The sequence below is a fragment of the Eumetopias jubatus genome, unplaced genomic scaffold (genome assembly GCF_037043125.1).
Source record: "Eumetopias jubatus isolate StellerSeaLion01/CBP00866 unplaced genomic scaffold, mEumJub1_p1.0 scaffold_6, whole genome shotgun sequence".
Classification (NCBI taxonomy): Eukaryota; Metazoa; Chordata; class Mammalia; order Carnivora; family Otariidae; genus Eumetopias; species Eumetopias jubatus.
Window position 1 is genome coordinate 2,645,495 of NW_028274812.1, and position 22,585 is coordinate 2,668,079.

At 44.9% G+C, this 22,585-nt stretch overlaps 1 protein-coding gene across 4 annotated transcripts in view; it reads right to left on the reverse strand.

The window, feature by feature from the left end:
* CEP43 (centrosomal protein 43) overlaps window positions 1–22,585 on the reverse strand; it is a 30,561-nt gene that overhangs the window by 6,780 nt on the left and 1,196 nt on the right. For 2 of the 4 annotated variants that reach the window (XR_015768283.1, XM_088023798.1), the window contains exons 3-10: window positions 19,556–19,610; window positions 18,813–18,901; window positions 18,239–18,376; window positions 13,483–13,563; window positions 10,993–11,052; window positions 4,170–4,396; window positions 2,043–2,155; window positions 81–149 (exon numbers count right to left, since the gene is read on the reverse strand). Coding sequence is in view for 3 of the 4 variants with exons in the window: in XM_088023798.1 (XP_087879924.1) it covers window positions 81–149; window positions 2,043–2,155; window positions 4,170–4,396; window positions 10,993–11,052; window positions 13,483–13,563; window positions 18,239–18,376; window positions 18,813–18,901; window positions 19,556–19,610 (832 nt within the window). In the remaining variant the exon portion in view is untranslated. The remainder of the gene's footprint in view (window positions 1–80; window positions 150–2,042; window positions 2,156–4,169; window positions 4,397–10,992; window positions 11,053–13,482; window positions 13,564–18,238; window positions 18,377–18,812; window positions 18,902–19,555; window positions 19,611–22,585) is intronic. The other 2 variants (XM_088023799.1, XM_088023800.1) reach the window with 2 other exon arrangements.

The following is a 22,585-nucleotide window of genomic DNA, read 5'->3' on the forward strand; positions in this document are numbered from 1 at the left end:
TAAGCCACTTCAATTTAGATTTTATTCTAAAAAAATAATCACCTTCGGGCAATCAATGCTAAAATTAGAAATCTAGTTACCTAATCCAAGTGATCCAATTTTATCATTGACCAGTTTCAGATCTTTCAAAACTGTGTTTCCTCTTTTACCTGTGAAGGAAAAATATTCACATAAATTGACTTTTGAGAATACAACAATCTCTAAACTGTGCCACTTTTGTTCAGCATAGGGGTTACGACTAAAACGTCCAAACCAAACACCAAGAAAGAATTACAAGCTCTGATGACACTGGCGTCATGCACTGCATGCCCGTGGTCACATGTAACCACACGTAAACACGTAGTCTCTATTGGAACCTGACCATCAAAATACTTTCCGGCCCAACTATCCGGCGTCACCATCCGTAACAAGCCTCACCGGGTAGGAGTTAATTACTCTCATCGATTTTACTTTCCTCTGAACTTCTCAACATTGCTTTAATTCAATTGCTATTCCATCTACGCAACTGACCTCACTGGTTTTCCTTCCTCAGGCCCAAGTGCTCAATGTCCACATCATTCTTCCCTGATCAGTGTTAAGAGTGATGTGATCATGACATGCTAGACTCCCACTGCAGGTGACAAAGACCAGGAGAAAGGACAACAGCGAAACCGATGGGACGCATTAGCAAACATGAGGCAAGTTTGCCGGACAGCTAAAAGCAGCCACCCATCACCTCCTTCGCCTGGCCCAGCAAATCCTACCGCCCCAACGCGTGATGTAAAAAGGTTAATAGATACTGCAAAATTATGCAAATTCACACCACAATTTCCTAATAAAGATCTGCTTTTTAGGAAATGTTCTCAATAAATCTCACATTTATGCTGTGAACACGGTGTCGATGAAATCTACATTTACTATGATCTAGTAAATGAAATTCACGCACATATCTCCACGTTTAAGGCTGTGCTTTCGAATCCTTGGTCTTGGTGCCATCTGTGTGTGGGGAGGGGGTAGGAAGTAAACTGTAGTCGTATGGCCATTCCATGTCTGCCTGACACCCCACCTCTCTGCTACACGTAAACATGTTAGATTCATACCCCAAAGAATGAAATCTCGCCATTTGCACAACATAAATAGAGCTACAGAGTATAATACTGAGTGAAGTCAGTCAAAGAAAGACAAATACCATATGACTTCACTGGAATGTGGAATTTAAGAAACAGGTGATGGGGATTAAAACATACACTCATCATGATGAAAAAATATTTTAAAAAAATCAAACATACCTGTACCTCTGAAACAAACATTGTATGTTAAAAAAAAAAAAAAAGAAGAAGAATAAGATAGCAGGAGGGGAAGAATGAAGGGGGGGAAATCGGAGGGGGAGATGAACCATGAGAGACGATGGACTCTGAGAAACAAACTGAGGGTTCCAGAGGGGTGGGGGGTGGGGGGATGGGTTAGCCTGGTGATGGGCATTAAAGAGGGCATGTTCTGCGTGGAGCACTGGGTGTTATACGCAAACAACGGATCGTGGATCACCACAGCAAAAACTAATGATGTAATGTATGGTGACTAACAATAACATAATAAAATTAAAAAAAAAAAAGAAAAAGAAAGTGATGCCAATATCCAAAGTAGAAAAAAAACAATTATGACAGATCCAATAGCTAAAGGACGAATATTTTAACATTGACATGATGATTACCGTGGTATCACAGAATCTAGAAAACAAGTTCTTAAGAACTGAATTTAAATCCTACTGAAATCAGTCTAAATGTCCAACAAGAGAGAAATGACTTAAAGATGTTTACTATATAAGGCAGCTAAAAAGTCACTTTCCTAAAAAAAGTATTTTGATGGCACAGGAAAAACAGAAGGCAAACGATGAGGCAAACACAACCTTATTAAAGAGCAAAGAACAGGAACTACCCCTGGTAAAATCATGGGCTCTTCCTAAACAATAACCAATGACCACGTAGCATTTAAGAGAAAACACATCCTGAGTCCTCCAAGTCCGTGTCTTCAATACGGAGACCCGGGGGCTTCCAGGCACTCACTTTCAGAGTCTTTCAATGAGGGGGCTCCGGTAAGGGAGCTGAGTCCACTTTTCAAGGGGGGCGCGTCAGAGAGTGATGCAAGGCTTCCTGCTTGCTTACCAGGTTCACTTCTCCTAACAAGAAACAAGTGTATAGTTAAAGGTCACGCTTACGTTCTGCCACTAAGACATAAACAACGTGAAGACACTGTACATGCAGCACAGGGTGCTGGGAAAGACAGGTTATACGTTACGTGGACTCAAAACCATCAAGAATACCTACAAGGCGAGGCAGGCTGAGCGTCATCACAAATCCACGGGGCATGTTATCAGTGAGAAATCCGCTCAGCTCTCAAATGATATCGCTGTTTGTCATCTTCAGTGTCCGTGACTTTTATCAGAAGCCCCTTCTGGTGCCCAGCAATGCAGGCAGGGGACAGCACAGGTGTCCCGCACAGCCCCGCCAGCTGACCTCCCCAACAGCCCTGAGCTCTGCCCCCCTGCGCACCCCCTCCCGCCACGTCCTACCTCTCTGAGGCCTCCTCTCCAACCCTGCCGTGCACGCCCCCTCAGGCGGGAACCTTCCCAGGCTGCTGCCCGCACACCGCCCCCACCTGCCCACAAGGTGCGCTCACACCTCCCTCCTTCCAGTAGACAGCCTCCTCAAGGGGGTGCCCTGTGCCCCCAAGCACCCAGCAGCCCCTGCACATCACTCCATCTCCTCTCTAATGCAGGACTGTTCTCAACAGACACGCACACGGCCATTTCCCGCTATTTTTCCCCACCCCGCTCCTCCGCACCCGACCACCACAACTCACAGCTCTCCCCACCCACAATCCTCCCCCCATCCCTTCCTAAACCCACTCTAAGCCTTTGATACCCTGCCCCGCCCCCGCCCCCCCCAGCCCAGAATCCCACCATCCCTGCCTCCAAGCTGTGCGCCCTGGCTTTCACAACTTAGCTCAAGGACTCACCCTGGCCTCCTCCTTCCAGAACACCTCTCCTGGGTCCTCTCGGTCCCCGTCCCTCTTCCTCCTCCCTCCTCCCCTCGCTCACCTCCAGGTGCCACTCACTTCCCGGGTGACCACCCCCAGGCTACACCGGCAGCAGGATCAAACACGGACACCTCTCCCCTCATGCCCAGACCCCTTCCCTGCAGCCGGCTTCGCCTGTGCATTAGCAACCTTCCCACACCTGACCCATCAGAAGTGAGCTCCAGACTGTCACCTGGCCCACCTGTGCAGCCCAACCTTGCCCTCCATGCTTCACCTGTCAGTGGTGTTTTCCACCTTCTGGTTACTCAGCTGAAAACCCTGAATTTCCCTTGATGTCACTTTATTCTCTAACACTTAGCAACAAATCCTTTTGGAGCGAACCTCAAAAGACATCCCCAAACCACCTATTTCTCACCACTTTTGCCATCTTTTCACCTGGAGAATCCTGACAGCTTCCCAGCTGGAGACCCAGCAGCCCAGTGAGCTAGTCACTCCGCTGCTCAGTCCCTGGGGCCCCCAGCGCCCCTCAGGGTAAAGCCCCCTCCTGCTGGAGTCAGCGCTGCCCCGACCCAGTCCGTCTCCACAACCACCCCTAGCCGTTCTCTGACCTGTCGCTCACCTCTGCCTGCGCTGCGTGGAGCTCCGGTATCTGGTGTCCGCCGGGCTGACTCTCTCACAAACTTGGGCTCTTTGCTCAACCAGCCCCTCGAAGGGAGGCCCTCCCTGACCCAACGCTGTAACAGAACAGCACGCACCTCCACACACTCACCGCCCCCGCCCCTGCTCCGACCCGTCACTCTGGCTGCATCCACCCAACACAGCATGTGGGGATTCTCACTTCTAGTTGCCTCTGTCCACAGGACTGTAAGCTTCTGAAGGCTGGGGCTCTGCCTGTGTTCTGACCGCACAGCTTGTGCCTGAAACAGCACCTGGCACGTGACAGGCACAGTCTACAATTCCCTACAGAAATTATGAGTATCTACACTTTTTACCAGCTGGAATTATTTTACAACATAAAAGGCTTTAAGGACAGAAAATCAGACTTACATATTCAATAATTACAGAAGCTTTAGTAGCTCATTTTTTAAATATAAAATATTTAGAAATTGTATTTTTAAGCCCCTAGTTTGATAATCCAAAAAGAGTTTACTCACCAACCGTAAGTTTTTTCTGGTTTAGGAATGGGATCATCAAAGAAAGAATCCCCTCCCATATCATCTTCATCTGGACAAAGACCAGCTTTGTCTTTGACATCTAGACTTTTGTTACTTAAGAAAGATCCAATTTTTGTTTCGTGGGCCAGCAAATGGAGACCGCTTTTGCTCTTTGGTTCTGACGAGGAGACACTCGTGTCACTCTGACTAGCATCATTACTGGCCTTCTAGAAAAGAAAAAAAAAGGGAAAGAGAAGAGGTCTCTTTGGTGAAATAAAACATTAATAAGCTATTTTAAATAGCAAAATGTCACGTGAACATACACAAATCTGTGTCTCTGTGTGCAAGTGCATGAGGGGGAGAGTAACTCCAGGACCTAACAGTTCACCCCCAGTTCATAGCATGGCCAACTTCTGAAGGAGAAAATGTCCACAATGATGTGTTTATGCCATTCTTTGTCTCCTGCCCTAAATGGAAATATCTTTACCTATTCCATTTATAAACAACTTCTGCATTTCCTCTTAAGTGCACATCACTCCTTCGAAAATTATCTTAAAAATGAGTAAATTTCCAACTTGCATAAAAGAGAAGGCATTACTAGTAATGGAGGAAGAGTAGTTCACATACATGAACCAAGTACTAAAGCGACCCAGGGCGAAAGCGACAGGTGTCAGGGTGAAAGATGTCGCCTTTCCCACTGTCGTCCGAAGGCAGACTGGCTACTGAAAGCGCGGGTCTGAATTCAGACTCTCAGATAACTTCCTCTTGTGCCCAGGGACCCGCGCCATGGAGGTCTCCGGGCACCTTGAATCATACAAAATATTCAAAGCATTTTTACACCCATCCCGCTGATCTGGTGATGCTGGCATAGAACAGCCCAGTGCATTTCTTGTTGCACAAGGCCTTTTTACTCCATGCTTGGTCAGACTGTCTATGCCAATAAGAAAAATAAGAGCAAACACAAACAACCATGCTTGTCACAACAGAGGGAGCTGACATTTCTGAAGAGCCTTCCGGTCTTCCCACAGGTTACGTCCTTCTCACTCTCAAAAGCAGCCTACGGTGTGGGAGGAGCAGGTTCTGGTTTCTCTGTAGATACGAAGAGGCGGCATGAGGACATTCCAGTCACGTGCCAAGGTCCCCAGAAAGTGAAAGGGTCAGGTCAATACGGAAGTCTGATTCCAGAGCTTAGCTCGTAACACTTATGTCATGCTATTCAGTTGAGTCGTATGAAAATAGAGCTTCTGTGGGTTAAAACGGACAATTTCCCAAGATTCAGCCTTGCACACCGAAGAGGGCCGTGCTGTGTACAAGGCCTGTGGTGTGCAAGAGAAGACTCTCCTGAGCGGTGCAGGGGGCAGGCCGGCCATCCTCTACGACTAACCACACGATCCTAAGGAACTGATTGTTTGCAGGCGTGAGTGTCCCCAAGAATTCAACCAGACCAGGCTCTTCCAAACCTGGCTACTGCTGGGAGCTAAGAAAGAAGGCGTGTGCAGCTGGGGAGAAGTTTCTGGAGAAGACACTCCCTGAGGAGGACTGCCTTTTCAGTATGCGTAGAGACAGAATGGAGCGTGTGTGCATGAAGATGCACGTTTACACGTTTACAACAGGTAGAGGCCAGCATTAGTCGATAGCAGGCAAGACATATGCTATACAACTTGTAGGGCCTTGTACAGAAATTAATTATCGTAAAAGACATGTCTGGAAAAATAAACACCAAGTTATCATCCTTTAGACAACACAGGATATTTTCCAAGGGCAGAAACATTTTAACAACTTTCTTGAAATTTTCCTGGTATGATCAAATACAGAGAAGAACTACCCACTTACATATTCCTTAGATTCATGGCCACTGTAATTTATGATTTATAGATTTTCAAAGACATATGCATTTGGAAATAAATACCAAGTCCTGTGATTTAAACCCATTTACAATTATAGATCCTGAGAGATCTATGCTCTCCATCAAAACACTTCTGAGAAAATTGAGGACTGGTGTGAAATAAAATGGAACGTAATGTACATGTAAAGCAACTTTAGAAAAAAACCACACTTATTCCAACATGAATTCACACATTACCAACATAACTTAAGTCCAAATGAAGATCTAAATTTAGTAACTAACATCTACCCATGACTAGTTTTTGACTGCATTCAGCAATACCCCTGCTATAGGAACAAAGACTAGTTTGAGGAAGACAAGTTTCATGGACAAGCACACTCTGATGTTCAGCACAATATATATTTTTAAAAATCATAATCAGTTTGCTTTAAAACTATAGTTCTAGGGAGTAAAATTTAAAAACACTTGATCTGTTTCGGAACTGTTCTCAAAATCCATTTCTAAACCACATAGAAATACGTGTCATTTTAACCATGGCTACCTATTTACCAATAAGACCGTTACTCAGTTGGGTTACTAAGGAATTCACTAAACTGAATTCCAAATCACTTTTAGGTTAGAAAAAAATTCACACCAAGAGAAAGATTTATCGTAACATCTGTAAATTAACACGCAAGTACTACAGAACTTTAAGAGCAATTTCCATGCAGGAAATCCAAATCTTTTGGGCAACAAGAAATCAAGTCATGACATAAACCCTGGGATCTGTTTAAAAAACCTTAAGTTTTAAGGCATTGTCTGGGGATTTTTGTTACACACCTTTGTTTCAAACAGTGCTTAATTTTAACTATTTAGATTCCTCCTGAACTTAGCTCCAGTTTATCCACATCTCGATGGTAGGAAGGCAAGTAACTAATGTTTATGTGTATAAGACAAAGACTTGCCTTGGAATTCATTCCCTGGATAGCCTCACAGGCCTTAGCAGTTACGGGTTCAACGGTGTCTCCTGGAACAGATGAAGCCCTAACTCCCGTACTTCAGAGCGGGCCCTCACTTACAAATAGGGTCGTGACAGATGTAACTAGTTACGATGGGTCACGCTGCAGGAGGCAGGCCCCTAATCCACTGTGCCCGGTACCCAACAAGAGAGGACGGCGGGGATGGGGTGATGGGTCTACAAGGCAAGGAAGGCCTGGGACCGCCAGCAAGAGACTCTAGTCCCGGCCCGCAGGGGGAGCCTGCTGCGCAGTTACCCTGATTTCAAACCTGCAGCCTCCAGAACCGCGAGACACTAAATGTCTGCTGTTTTAAGTCACCAAGGTTGTGTACCTTCTCACGGCAGCCCTACGTATAGGTGTTTATAATAAATAACTAAAACTAAAATAAAATAAATAAAATAACTAAAACCTATAATCAAGTTTGTCTTTTCGGAAAACCGAGAGACCTACTGAACAGCAGTCGTTACATTCCCTTGGACCAATCTCAAGACTAAAACTTCACTGTGAATTACTGTGAAGTTGTAAGAAAGTCTGAGGATATACTTAATGGTCTACAAGTACACTTACACATCTGGATTTCAGTCATTTCTAGATTAACAGAAAACGAGCCTCACAGAGAAAGAAGTTTCACAGTGAAAACAACTAACAGAAAACGAGCCTCACAGAGAAAGAAGTTTCACAGTGAAAACAACTACAAATTTCCCAGGAGCCAAAACATGAATTATCGCTAGAGCATCTTAAGAACCTAAAAAAAAAAAATAAATGTGTTTTTCCAAGCTCATAACAGAGAAACATCAAAGCTAAAGAAATACCCCAGTTTTGCAAAAGTATTTAAAAAATGCATGGGTATTAATTCCCCTCCCCACCCACACCTCAAGGCCCCAGCTCTCCTCTCCCACCCCACCAAAGGCGGGTTCTTGGCCCATGATTTAAACAATTCTACCACAGCTGTAACACACATATATTTAAAACTTATTCACCTAGAACATAAACACTATAGGATTCTAGAACCAGAAAACAAACATTTAAACTCCTCTAAAAACTCAGTGTTTCTAGAAAACCTCTGTCTATATGCTCTATAGACTACCTGTAATTCCTGTAGATGCATCGTATCTCTGGCTCTGACACAGGACTTGAAAATGACCCTCTGCACAGATGCTCCGCTCCATCACCCAATCCAGCCAGCAGCCTGGGGGCCAGCGCAGAATGCCCGCTGCCCAGTCTCAGATCTGAAGCAGCCGGAAACGCGGAGCTGGCCAGGCAGCCAGGCACGAGGGCAAAGGGTTGGGAATGCTGTTCACCCAAGTGTGTTCATCCATCCCGGAGAGAGAGAGAGCGTGCATGTGTGTGTAAGGGAATGACAGTGCTTGGTTTGCCTAGAAAGTCCTGTCTAGACTGAAGAGACCCACAAATATGCCTGCCCTCCCACCCCCAAACATACGTACATTGTGGTCGTCATCACTGCCCTTAATCAGCTTACCCCAGAATTTTGAAAACAAGGAATAACAAATTTAAAAAGTCCTTTTAGAGGAACTTGAAGCAAAAAATACCTCAACACACACTAGTTTTAAAACACCTGAGAACTGATTACAAAAAGGATGACCTTTCCTATTACTTAATGCAGTGATGAAAAGCATCTTAATCTAAATATTACAAACAAAAAACATCTAACATCTTAAATAACAAACCTAAATTAGTAGAACCTACCAAAAGTGTTATCATTTTTGATATGCATTTTTTTTCCTCAGACAACTAGCACCACGTTTGGTAGAACAAAAGGGTTTACACTGAAATAGACTATTACAGAAGATTCCTTGGAAGTAAGTATTAATATAGACGTGGAATGTTTAAATAGACGCCCTCCCACCAAATACTTCTCCACCGAGTATTCCAATTCTCCCATCCATCCTTTACTGTCTCACAACAGTAACAAAAACTTTTATTTGCACCCAACTTAAATTCCTTCAAAAGCCCTATATTTTGCTCTGCACTTTGACAGGTTTATAACAGCAAGTACAAATCAATTATTTACACACACACACACACACACACGCACATGTATATATACATATACGAATGATCTTTAAAGTTCATTTCTAATATGAATATAACTTCTCTGAAAGTCGTCAAGGATCTCTGAATGAGCCATTAATACTGTGCCTTCCTGTATGCAAAAGAAGTAACAAGACACATCAACAGTTCTTGTTCAATGTCCTGGGCTCTCCTGCTGCCCCGCTCATGGTCCCTTCACCTGGCTCATGGCGGGCAGGGTTACTACCACTTAGAGCTCTGCACAACTGGGAAATGCCACCTAGCTCCCCCGGGAGCCTTGCTGCGTACCTCAGTGACCACATGCAGCTTGGCATTCAAATATTAAGATGTTAAGAATGTTAGGATATTAAGGATCTGCAAACCTACTGCATGCATGAGGCAAAGAAGAAAGGCTGAGGAATGAAGAGCCACGGGCTCACCTGCCAGGCTGGAAAACAGGCAATGTTGGGTATAATACAGACTTAGAAAGGCAATTCAGAAAAAAAATCAAGGAAGTAGAGGGGAAAAAAAGGTTTCAAAGTGACTAAGTATCTTGGGTCAAGAATACAAAAAATGAAATAAAAGGGGCCAGAGAGCCCACAATTGCCGGGCAGGGGCTCTTCTGGATTCCTCAGTCACCCCCGAGGTCAGGGGAGCCCACGAGGCCTGCCCGCTGCAGAGCTGGCGATCTGCTGAGGCACCACGGCTGCGTGGTGAGAAGTGAAAAGTGAAAATTCGTCTTTTAATGTGCTTTGATTTAGACAATGTATAGACTTCAAAATGTTTTAACCAATAAATGATAAAAACTTAATACTATGGGAAATATGCTTTTAACTTTCTCAAAAAGTCCAAGAAATTGATTAAAAGTATCTTTAAAAATATGCTGTTTTATTTTCTTAGTCATCTTTCTTAAGGTGGGTCTCACCTCTCCAATTAGACTGTCACCTGCCGCAGTGGGGCCCACAATGAATCTGTGACCGCAGCCCTTCACACAGCAACTCCCACCAGGTAACTGGTCACACATACTTGCTAATTAATGCTCTAAATTGTCTTCTCGTGTAGTAACACATAAAAATAATGTCACAAATAGAATAATGGGAATCTACCAGTGAAACCACTACAACCAAAGCCCGCTAAGACAGCAGATACAATTTTTAAAAACCCTTTAATTTTGAAGAACTTCAATAATCTATACATAACCTAAGGTTCAACAAGAACTGAAGATTCTTACAGCACTAAAAATTACATATCTTAAGTATCTTATTCTGAACAAATGCGAGACGTATACTGACGAGTGGTGCTTCTAAGACCTGTAATACTTAAATTTTAAAACCAGCTCATCTACTGGCTTAGTCGATTTCTGTCATGATTTGGGGAGGGAAAAAAAACCAGCCAAGGCCCCATCACTGCAGATTCAGCTCGCCCGGCCCTGCGTGTCCCCACGGGTCTCCCGTGAGCCAGGGCTTCCGGGGAGGGCTAACCGATGTGCGATGGTCTGAGACACTGCCGAAGGCTCAACACAAAAAAAAAATGTCTTGAAGGAAACTAAGTTTAGCCTTTAATTTACCAACTGACACTTACCCAAAAAGTAGTTTGATACTCTATTTACCTCAGATAAAAATCATAACGTTAAGAATATGTATATGACCATCCATTCAAAAGGAAAATATTTTCAACTTTATTGCCAACAAAACAAGGAATTCTCAAAAGTAAAACTGACAGCACATTTTTAAAATCCAACAGTATGATTTTCACCTGGATAAAAATCGGAAAGTCAAATTACTTTTTGTTTTCCGCCCCATGACTTGATCATATTCTGATTACAGCTGGAGGACAGCGACACCGGCACAGAAGACGGAGCCCCGGGCCGACAGGGACCCCGTGCCGCTAGGAGCCGCAGAGCCGGCGGCCTGCCGCAGAGGCCGCCCCCCGCCCTCACGCGTGTTACCTTGGCGCCAGGCTTCCGCCCGCTTGTCTTCTTCTTACCTTGTCCTTTATACCTCGGTATCTGAGCATGAGAATGAAATGACATTTTACCAAAACGTATAAATCTTTACAAAGAAACTAATCCATAACCAAACTAATAAAGTTTCCTATTAGAAAAGCTCTCAAGGGGGCGCCTGGGTGGCTCAGGCAGTGAAGCCTCTGCCTTCAGCTCAGGTCCTGATCTCAGGGTCCTGGGATCGAGTCCCGCATCGGCCTCCCTGCTCAGCGGGGAGCCTGCTTCTCCCTCTGCCTGCCGCTCCCCCTTATTCTCTCTCTCTCTCTCTGTCAAATAAATAAATAAAACCTTTAAAAGAAAAAAAAAGAAAAGCTCTTAAGAATGGAAAACCTAATCTATGTTCCTTTCTAAAACCCACATTTTTTTTCTCGTTCCTTAATTCTCTTCTCCTGCAGTGGTTGACCCTGCGCGTAAACACCGTGCCTCGCAGTGCCTGGGGCCCACTGCCTGGGGCCCACGCCGCCCCCCGCCCCGCGGCAGCCTTGTGCAGAACCACACCTCGGTGGGCGCTCCGCGGCAAAGCCAGGCCCGGCCTCCAGAGCAGCCTCCCTGAAGAGCGGCCCCGGCCTCGCCTTGCTCGGGAGCACACAAAGCGGGTCCCTGCGGGTCGGGCAGGACCCTCAGCTTGGCCACAACGTCCCACAGCCCCAGAGCCCCAAGTGCTCTCCGTGGCATGCAGCCTGATGAGGTACCCCGAGAGCCCAAGATGATTCAAAGACCACTGGGTGAGACAAGAGAGCTGGCAAGAAAAAGGTGGGGAAAGTGCTGAAATCCCAAATCCACATCCTCAGAACTACAGGGACCGGCAGCTCACCTGCCATCAGGAGGCCTCCTCTTGACACGAGTCAGCCACGGCCCTGCGGACACGGCCACTGCCCCACAGGCCTCCCCGCCGCACGGGGAGCCGACAGGAGGCAGCAAGCGCGAGGGGACGGCTGGAGGACAGCTTACTGCTCTCCAAACCCACCTTGGTAACTACTGGCACTTCTCTATATTTAAGGCAACGTTTCCTAACTGACTTAAAAGATTCTCATCATAATTCTTAGATCTTGAAAATAAAATTTGTGCAGAGAAAATACGTCAAAGACTTTAATCTGTTATCATGAAGACACACCACATGTAGAAGGTTCGTGTTGCTAATTTGCTTTACAAAATAATAATTGGCTAAAAAGAGAACTTCCAAACAGCTCAATTCTATAGGTACTGATATTGTGGAATATGCATTAATTTTAACCCCTTCACAGCCAGACATGTTCACAGAAAGCAAAGCTTTTTTACCAAGGCTCCTACATCTGACAATTCATTTAAAGGGACTTTTTACATTGACTCACAACCTTGATCTCTCTGTAACCATGGTGACAGCCTCCCATGAGCATCAAGGGAAACCCCTCCCCACAGTGAAGGCTAACTAGAGCTCAGAGAGAAGGGACACCTACACACAGCACGAGGGTCTCTTCCCTCCGCTGCAAATAAAACACAAAATCCTTTGATTTCCAAATGGAGAAAAATGAAAAGGAGCAACACCATAAAGACGCAGCAGCAAAACAACAGGAAGCACTCATTGGTGTCTGAGCCCAGGCATCTGAGAGAGAAACCCTCTGGAAGCCACCTAATTGAAGAGGTACCACTGTGCCCACAAGTCAGTGCAACACCATCACGCTCCAGGGCCTCACCCTCATCCTGCAAAATGGAAGTCACAGCAACCGTCACGGCACAACCTGGCCCAAACCCGTCCTTGTGTACAACCGGTTGTTTCTACCAACACACAGGACGCTGCAACCAGTCCCAAGACAACATACCCCCTAATAATCGTGTTCTGCCCGTTCCTGTGATCCTGGACTTGAAATTCCAGCGCTCACTCAGCATTTTTCTCCAGTATGCCAGATCCCGGCAATCAATGTGCCTTCACTTTAACAACCCATAAACCACACACACACACACACACACACACACACACACACACACCCCCAGGGCACACGTATTTTCTTAAAAATCCTCAAAATAGCTCATTAATATAAAAAAAAAACACTATAATTTACAATTCTAAACTGGTCATCCATCTACAATATTCAACACCACAGTGTTCTGGAACAACAGTCTGGAACCTAGTACCCTCAAGCTAGGGATTTATAAATGAAAAGTAAATCCTCTTATCAACTGAGGAAGAAAATTTTCAAAGTACCAAATGAGTCCAAATTTCTCATAATTCTGTGATTCAGCAGTGCACTCCTTTCTACGACACAAAATTCAAAACACTACCAACAAACTGAAATAACTGTTATAAATATATGCTTCATTAAGGGAGAAAAGCAATTTCAAGAAACTACACAGCACTTTCATTACAAAACAAAACCTGGAACACAGAGGGCGAGGGTGAGGAAAGCAGAGCCCCAGGGAGTCTGAGTGCAGAAGTCCTCGCACCCGTGGCCTACTCACCTTACTGGGACTGCTGTGAGCACTTGCTTTGCCTTCTGGTGACTTTGGTGGAGAATGTACATCAGATAGATCTAGTGCACCCTAAAATATTTCACAGTTTGAGATTAAAACATAGTTTAAAATAAAACATAAATATACTATTAAGCCTCAACAGCATTTTAGCATTTAAAACCACTACACAATACTGATGTTTTTAACTCTTTCTAAATTATGTAAATATTCTTATTAGATTTCCCCCAATTTTACTCAAACAAAAACAAAACAAAACACACTTAGATTCTAATTACCTAAGTATCTGACCCAGTCACCTTGAACAGGCCGCTCAGTCGCGGGTTCAAGGCGCCCCAGACGAAGCCCTCGCTCGGCACCGGGCGGTCTGCACCAGCCCTGTCCTGTGATTTGCACACATCTACTCTTTCACCCTCTCCAGACTCGCTGCCTCCTTCACTCTGTCTCCAGGACATCAAACAGCGGCTCTCCAAAGACACGTCCCCCTCTTCAAAGGACCACACTCCCCTTCCTCCTCTGCACGCTCATGCCACTCTCTCATCTCTTAGAGCACAGGGGCTTGTCTGGCCACGCCACCAAACTGCACGGCCACCGCACCGCACAGCATCGCACCGGACCGTGCCGCACGGGACCGAACCGCACCGCATGGCCACCGCAGGGCACTGCAGCATCACGAAACCACCACGTTCAGGGCACCCGCTGGTCACTTCGCAGAGCTATGCTAAACGCATAGTGAATGGAATGGAATGGAAATGACCTAAAATTCATCCACTACATCATTAGCAGCTCTGTGCACTATGTGCATATTAAATATTGGTTATTTTGCTATTAAAAATCCTACCGATGACTACAGCTCTTTAAGTATGACAATGTGCTGCTCATCACACCTTCTGCTCCTCCCTCGAGCAGCGTGACTCCTGGTATGGCATCATCTTCTCCCAGGCTGAAAACCTCATTTCACCTTTGCCAATTTTTCTTCTTCCCATATTACCCTCTGAGACCTTAACCCTCTGCCGTAATGTTAATTTACCAAGTCCTCTTGCTTCTTCCTTTAAAGGGGAATCTTTATCTGCCCATTTGCTTCTGCACTTACTGCCACAATCATTCCTGTCTAAATTTGCCTTCTAGTGGATTTCACTTCTCCCAGTCTTTGAACTTCTCCCAATTTCACCATCTAACCCTCACAAATTCATCTTCCAAACAAGTACTTCCTCCGTACAAAAGTCTGCAAAAGCTTCCCACTGACCTTGAACACATTATCTGTGAAGAATCCCCATTGGGGGGACACTTGGGTGGCTCGGTGGCTGAGCGTCTAACTTGGTTTCGGCTCAGGTCATGATCTCAGGGTCATGGGATCTAGCCCCTTCTCGGGGCTCTGCACTCAGCCGAGAGTCTGCTTCAGATTCTTTCTCCCTCTGCCCCTCCCCACCATGTGCGCTTTCTCTAAAATAAATAAATCTTAAAAAAAAAAAAAAAGAAGAAGAAGAAGAATCCCTGTTGGGTTGGACCCTGCAAAGGATACAAAGGTGAGCCCAAGCCCCTTGTCCCCAGCCAAGGGAAGACGTGGGGATGGATGGGCAACCACAGGGGGCTGCCACACCCACGCAGCGCCAGGCACTCAGTTACAACAGCTGCCAGCAGAAAGAGGGGAAAAACAAGAAGAAACATCCCAGAAGGCAGAGTGGAAGAGAGAGACCGTGAATGACAACATTCCACAGCTGGGTATGGGGATGACGCACTGTTTCAGGTGGAGAGCAGATGAGGAAAAGGCAAGAAAGCAAAAGCCACTTTCAAGTATAAGAAGTCTGGCTGAAGCACAAGGTTCCACATTTCAAAAAAAGGCATAAGGCTAGAAAGATGAGTAGGCAGCGTATCACACAGGATCTTAACGTCAAGGCTGAGGAATCTGTAAACTATCTAGTTGCCATTACACAGTGATTTCAATTTTTAAAGTGGAAAGGAATAGATAAAGGGCTGAACCTTAAAATGAAGTCAACAAGCACGAGGGATGCAGACCGATTGTGGACAGTGCCCGCAGGCCTGTGCTGGGGAGCAGGACTGGAGCGACTGCAAGGTGCTCGCGGGGAGGGAGGGGCTCACCCGGGGCAGCGCAGCCAACAACCAAGCGCTGTGACTCTCCACGCTAGGGGACACCCCACACCCTGCAAAATCAACTCAAAGTCATGGTCAAGGACGTGGGGCATAGCAAGCTGATTCTTAAGGGGGTTTGAAAACGCACTGTTGGTAAAAGCATCACTGAGTCCAGTGGGCTGAATCCACAGCTGGTTTTCTTCCCCAGCATCAGAAGTCAAAGGTTAATAAAACCTAAAGACAGGTTTCTTCTCAAAGTTATAAACACTAGTGAAGATGGAAAAGCCAAATTGGACACCTGTGAGTTCCCTATTTTAAGTATGAATTTGACCACTGATTTATGTGTGTATACATATACACACAACCAATTAAAATGACATATCCCAATATGAAGAGGAGAAAAGTAGCAAAGAGTGGGTATTTCATAATGGTTTCAAACTTTAAAGAAGTAAAACAATGACCTCTTGAAGCTACAAAAATCTTCTCCTGTGTTCGTCTGACAGAAACCCAGCTCTAAAACAGGGTAAGCTGACTGGGGAGGCTTCGGATCCACCAGTCTGAAAGACATATAAAGAATATATTTATTGAGTTTTCGTTTTCAAATCCACCCAACTAGACAAGAAATCTCTGACTGGGTCTCAGTTTGAGGTAGACGCCCTGTTTAGCAGCAAACAGAGTTTTCCAGTAATTAAGCTTTCTTCCTTCCACGCGTGCTGCTGGTACAGGCGGGAGAGAGACTCCTTCCTGACAGAAGGACCGAACCGAGGGCACAGAAAGGCAGCTCCTTGCATTGAAACCGAGGAGTCCCAGGAGCACAATCAACACAAACAGAGAAATCTGGAGCAAGAACTGGAACTGGGTGGTTATCTGCGAGGACACATATTTTTCACCTTTTGCGACTTCCGCTTTGTTAGAGCGAAGTCTGTTTTTTCACACAGGATTCAAACGTGTTCGCAAGTTAAACAAGGGGTATGTGTGGGGAAGAGCTGGAGATTCTGGCTTCACGCTGGGGAAAGGACTGAGCTGGACAGAGGGAGTCATCAAACAGTAACAAGAACAAAACGGCACACGATGATGATGCAGGCACACGCCCGCAGACGCCTACTCGCGAAGCACGGCTGCCGAAGCCGCCCGGACCCCCCTCAGCTCTCACCACCACCAGCAAGGCTGCTACTTCCATCACCCCCATTTCATGAGTGAGGAACCTAAAGCACGTGGAGGTTAAGTGTCTTCAGAGAGTCACACACAGGACATGGCGGAGCTGGGACATGACCCCAAGCACCCCAGCTCAGAGCCCACGCTCATGCTTGTGAGCTAAGGGCGAGCACACCAGAGAACAGGGGCCACCAGCACCTCAGACAGCTGAACCCAAGAGCGGCTGCAGCGCCCCCGCCATGGCCCGCTTTCCGCTGCAGTGCCCCCTTCTCACCCCGGGGCCCCACCCCTGTTGCAGCACACCCCACCCCTGCTTCCCACTCCAGCGCCCTACCCCAGCGCCCCACCCCAGCGCCCCGCCCCAGCTCCCAGCCGCGGCACCCCACTCCTGGCCCCAGCTCCCCAGAGCCGCCTTAGAACAGCTTCCCAGTCCTCTCCTCTACTCTCACATTAAGAGTGAGTTTAACAAAATTTCCACTTGAAAAACCCTTTAACTAAAACTGATTTGACTCCTAAAATGTGTGGTACTAACCATTTACTATACACCGCGTTATCATAAGCCATCACTCACACGTCCACTTCCTTATGGGAACACATTTTATCTTTAATAACTCTCCATTCTTCTAGTTCATGAAACTGTCTGTTTTATCTTTTCATTCAAAGCACCCATTTGTTATGCCCTATATGCAACAGGTGCTCACGCAGGCTCTCCTGATGTTCAAAGATTCTAATAGAAAACGTGCTCTGAGACTCCCCTCCACATTCTTACTTATAAACCAGTGACTAAAAGCACACATTTAACCGGGTGTCTGAGACAGCTACCACACGGTCCATGTCTGTGAAACGGTATCTCTATGTAAAACTAACATTTGTAACTAGTAACTAGGAATCAGACTTAATCTCATTAGCAGATCTCTAAAAAGGAGTAAGAAAAGCAGTAGCTAATCAAGAAAACAGAAGTTTGAAAATGTTTAGAAACTAAGCACAATCAACAGCTTAAACAGCTTTTAAAAAGCCTTAAGTTCAAAAAATTATTAAGTAGCCTCTAATTCAACCCTGTTCTGTTTAAAATGGTAACAAGACTACGACTAACGAATGTTCTCTGCACTTGACAAGCACCAACCCGTGCCTCAGGCCTCATAATGGCCGCGAGGCGGCCCCCTCTCCCCATGCTGCACAGGGGGAGCCGGGGAGGGCCCTCCACGTCTGAAGCCGGCCAATCAGTGGAGGAGCGGCGGCCGGTTCCACACAGCCGGACCCCTGACCCTGACGCCCAGGTGCCCATCTGCAGAACAAGCGCGGCACCAGACTCAGCTGCCACATGTCCAATTTTCATCAAAATGTGCGTTTATATGATCTGACTGTGTTTTGTTTTGTTTTTAAGGAATAGCTTCTTTCCATTTAAACTCTGATTCACTATGTATGCAAAACTCTGCGTGGCTACACTGAGTAGCCAATAGTTAAAATGGAAAAAGATAACAGAGGCTAGAGTTATACTTACCTCCCCATTGGTTGGCCCTTTTTCTTTCTGTTGACAACGTCTGATCACTTCTAATAATAAAGGTCCACCCACAGTACCTTCTGCTTCAATAATACCTAGATCTCGGGCTAAATTCTCTCGACCTTCAAGACCTTGAAACTAGAGAAGAGGTAAGATATAACAAGTCAGGTATAAATGCACAGAAGTATGCAGATTATTTGCAGAGATTAAAGAAAAATATTTTGGGGACTTAAAGATATCTCTAAACACAGAGAGATCATTTTTCTAATGAATAAAATGCCCGTTTAAAAAAATTATATACTTCTTTTAACCATGTCTCTACATCCAAAAATGGATGTATCTGACATCAGAACAAATTAATTCTACAAAACACTCCTTTCAAAGTTCTACGAAGCAGCATGGGTACCAGCTATCTACAGCTCAGATGGCTTTTAAGAAAAAGATAATCAACTACAAAAAATAATCTATATGCAAGACCCTATAAAGCATCAAATGTTAAGTTTCAGGTTATAATGAACTCATTTGTACCAAGGATGGTTTCAAAGGATAGATGTAAAAAATTCATGACTCTTACTGTGCTGGTTTCAGGCTGAAAAACGGCCAAAGTGAAGTCAAGATTGAAAAACTGGAGAAACTCTGCAACAAGACTAGCCACCAGCCGGCCTGCGAAACGTGAGAGGCGGTGAGCACACCTGCGAGAGCCCTGAAGCCCCTTCACTAACACCACGGAGTAAGATTAATTAACTGAAGAAAAGAGGTTTCTAAATTTAAATTATAAATTTATCTTTGAAGAACACCAGTAATGAAAATCTCAGTCTCGTGTTTTCATTAGGATCATCAGTTTGAAACTCACTATTAATAAAACAACATGACATTTCATAAATGGATTAGAATATTCTGCTTCTTATGTAAAATTGGTTTTAACCAACAATTTCCCATGACCAAGAATATTCAAAACAGCTTAACAGATGTACACTAAAATACGATTTTTAAAATGAGAACCTGTAAGAATCACAGACTTCAAAGAATATCTGAAACTCCTTGAGGCGCCTGGGTGGCTCAGTTGGTTAAGTGTCTGCCTTTGGCTCCAGGTCATGATCTCAGGGTCCCGGAATCGAGCCCTGGGTCAGGCTCCCTGCTCAGGGAGGGGAGTATGCTTCTCCCTCTCCCTTGTCCCCCCCACCCCTCCTCATGTGCTCGCTCTCTCAAATAAATAAAATCTTAAAAAAAAAATCTGAAACTCCTCATCTCTCCTAAATAGTCAACATTTGAAAATTCAGACAGACAAAATAAACAAGAACAAACTGAACATCTTACCATCTTTCGTATTTAAAAACTTTCTCAGGCTCTCATTGACTAGAGGAGTTTTGTTCTGTTAAAAAATGAAATATTATGTCATGCATTTATCCTAAAAACAACTACAAAATGTGGTTTAAAGTTTTTTTGGCAGAGCTGGAAGTAAAATATGGTCACTCATAAAATTATGGTTAAACCCACTCCACAACTATTGATTACTACAGGAATTCTTTCATGCCATTTAATATCTCAAAGCTAATAAAATGAAACCACACATGAAAACTTGTATTTGTTTTTAATTTTTAAATATGCCACAAATTGTTTATTAAACTACTTTAGAAGCTAAATCTTCAGATACTCATGTGAAATGGCAATACATTTACTTACAAAAACAACTGTTTATTATTCTAAATACATGTTGACATTTTGTCATCATAGGTATCTACCATTTATAGCATGCTTCTGTGAGCAAGGACTCAAATTACACACTTGTTATTTGCAGCTCATCAGCAGTATGTGACATGATTTTGCGTAGTGCATAGGCCAACTTATTTTTGCCATTAGATGTCTATTTGAATAAATACAGAAAAAACACTTCTAGCTCACTCAAGCTTCTTTAAGCAGACTGAATGAATTATAGGTGTAATGACAGTCTCATATTCTGCTGATGGGATAATAAATGGTGCAATCACTTTGGAAGGTAGTTTGTAAAGTTTTAAAAAGTTAGTACCCCTACCATATGACCCATCTGTAGGCATTTTCTCAAAATAAAAGCAGAGATCCAAGCAAAGACATGTACTTGAATGTTCACAGAAGCCCTATTTATACTAGAAAACTGGAAACAAGACAAATGCTCATCAACAGATGAATGACTAAACAAACTGTCACATATCCATACAAAAGACACTACACTGCCAGGGAAAGGCAGAATGAACTATTAATACAAAGGACAATATGAACAAATCTCAAATGCATTATGCCGAATGAATGCAGCCAGATCAAAGAAGGAAAGAGCGTCTGTGCGGCAGGATCTGTGCGGCAGGATCCCACGTGTATGGCTCTTAAATACGTGGGTGGCCCTGGGGTGTGTGGTGGGGGAGGGTGGTACAAAGGGGCTTGAAGAAGCTTTCAAGGGCCAAGGATATGTGCCTTATCGACTGTTCCAAGGTTGCGTAAATGTGCTGAAATGTAACACACCGTACATTTAAGTATAATCGAGTTTACTGCAGGTCAATTGCAATAAAGTTGTTTTTAAAAAACCCAAAAAAGACAAGGAAGAGAAAGATCACAAAGGTCCTGTAGGTTGGTCTAGGAAATTTTAAGACACTGAGTCAACTGAAATATTTAAAGAAAATGGAGAAACAAGAGCAGATGTGTATTATAAACGGCCAAACTAGGAGCACTGCAGAAAAAGGACTTTGGGAAGATGGTGAGGGACACCAGCAAAAGGGAGACTGGAGAGAAGAAAGAGGCAGAGCAACCTGCAAAAGACGCAGCTCAGCACAGAGTAAGAGGGGGCAGCAGAGAACCCCCTTGGACATCCCAGCTACAGAGCTGCCGGACAGAACCAGGCAGGCGACTGGATGCGGAGAGGAGCAGCAAGGTCCAGGCAACCGTCCGATTTCTTGCTTGGATCAAAAGCAGTCCCCATAAGCAAGATCAGTCCAGCAGGCAGGGTCACATATGGGTCTGAGGCTCACAATACGGATCAAGGATACAGGGCTCAAGTTACTGGTATAATTAAGGTCATCCAGGGAGAGAGCACAGAATGAGAGCTACCGGAAAATACACCAAGGATTTAAGTCAGGTGTAGAGGAAAAAGATCACGCTAAAGAAACCAAGGAGTGCTCAAAAGGAAGAAAGAGAACAAAGTCCCCAAAATCAAGGGAGATTTTCAGAAAGGAAGGAAGGGAGGAATTAAGAATGTCAAATGCCACAAAGAACAACTAAGTTAAGAACTACATACAGGTAAGAACTAAAATACACTCAATAAGGAGATTCTTCCTGACCCCAGCAAAGGGAAGTCCTTAGATGTAGTAGATTTAAGGCGAATTTAAGTGGATTTAAGATGTTAACGTATTAAAGGGTGCCTGGAACATACGAAATAAGACATACACACTCTTTCAAAATTCAACTGTGAGGGGAAAAAACTGAGTGGTATTAAAAGAACATGAGTTAAGGAAAACAGTTTTCTCCTTGAGAGAGATACAAACACGTTTCTATGCTCAAGAGAAGAACCAACAGCAAGGGAGAGGCCAAAGACACAGCAAGTGGTTGAGGAGCTGAGAGTACCTGGAAGGCAAAACCCAGAGAAAGTGACTATTCTTGGACAAGACAGAGAATCCTCCACCAAAGCAGGAAGGAAGAGGTACAGATACATACAGATGCAGGGCAGCTTTTTCTGAGCTGAGCGACAGATCTGCAGGGGAAGACACCGCAGGACAGGACCTGATGCCCCTATAGGCCAGCTGCCGCGAGTCAGCAGACAGGAGAGGCAGAAGGCTAGAGAGCCCAGCGAAGTGAGAGTTGTGCGTGAAGAGGACTCACGGCCTGCTCAGACCCTCGCTGAGGCGTGTTACCCGCCAGCTAGTCTGGGCAGCAATCCAGTGCTGGGTGACTGCTCTGGCGCGGACACGGCAAGAGCAGGCAGGGGAGTTGGTCTGCTCAATTAAACGACGTTTGCAGTTTTTCCCAGAGCAAGTACGGCTGGAAGGCAAGGAAGCTGGGGTTTCTTAAACATGGACCATAGGGTCCAGACAAGTGAAGAACAGAGGGCAGCCGAGAGAAGACTGACACCTGGACAAACAGAGAAGAGCCAAGAATTGAAGCACTTCATGAAGTTAAAGAGGTGCAGACCCCTAAGTCAAAAAAGTGAGGAGGAGATTAGACGGATTTGTCACAGGAGCAAGGTGAAGACCCTGATTATGGAGTAATTCTTGCCGACAAGTTCCAGGATATTTATTCAGAGTGGTGGGAAGACTTGAGGTAGAGAAAAAAAAGTAAATGCACTTCTATCGAGAAGTGGTTGGACTTTTGACAGTGACAAAGAGC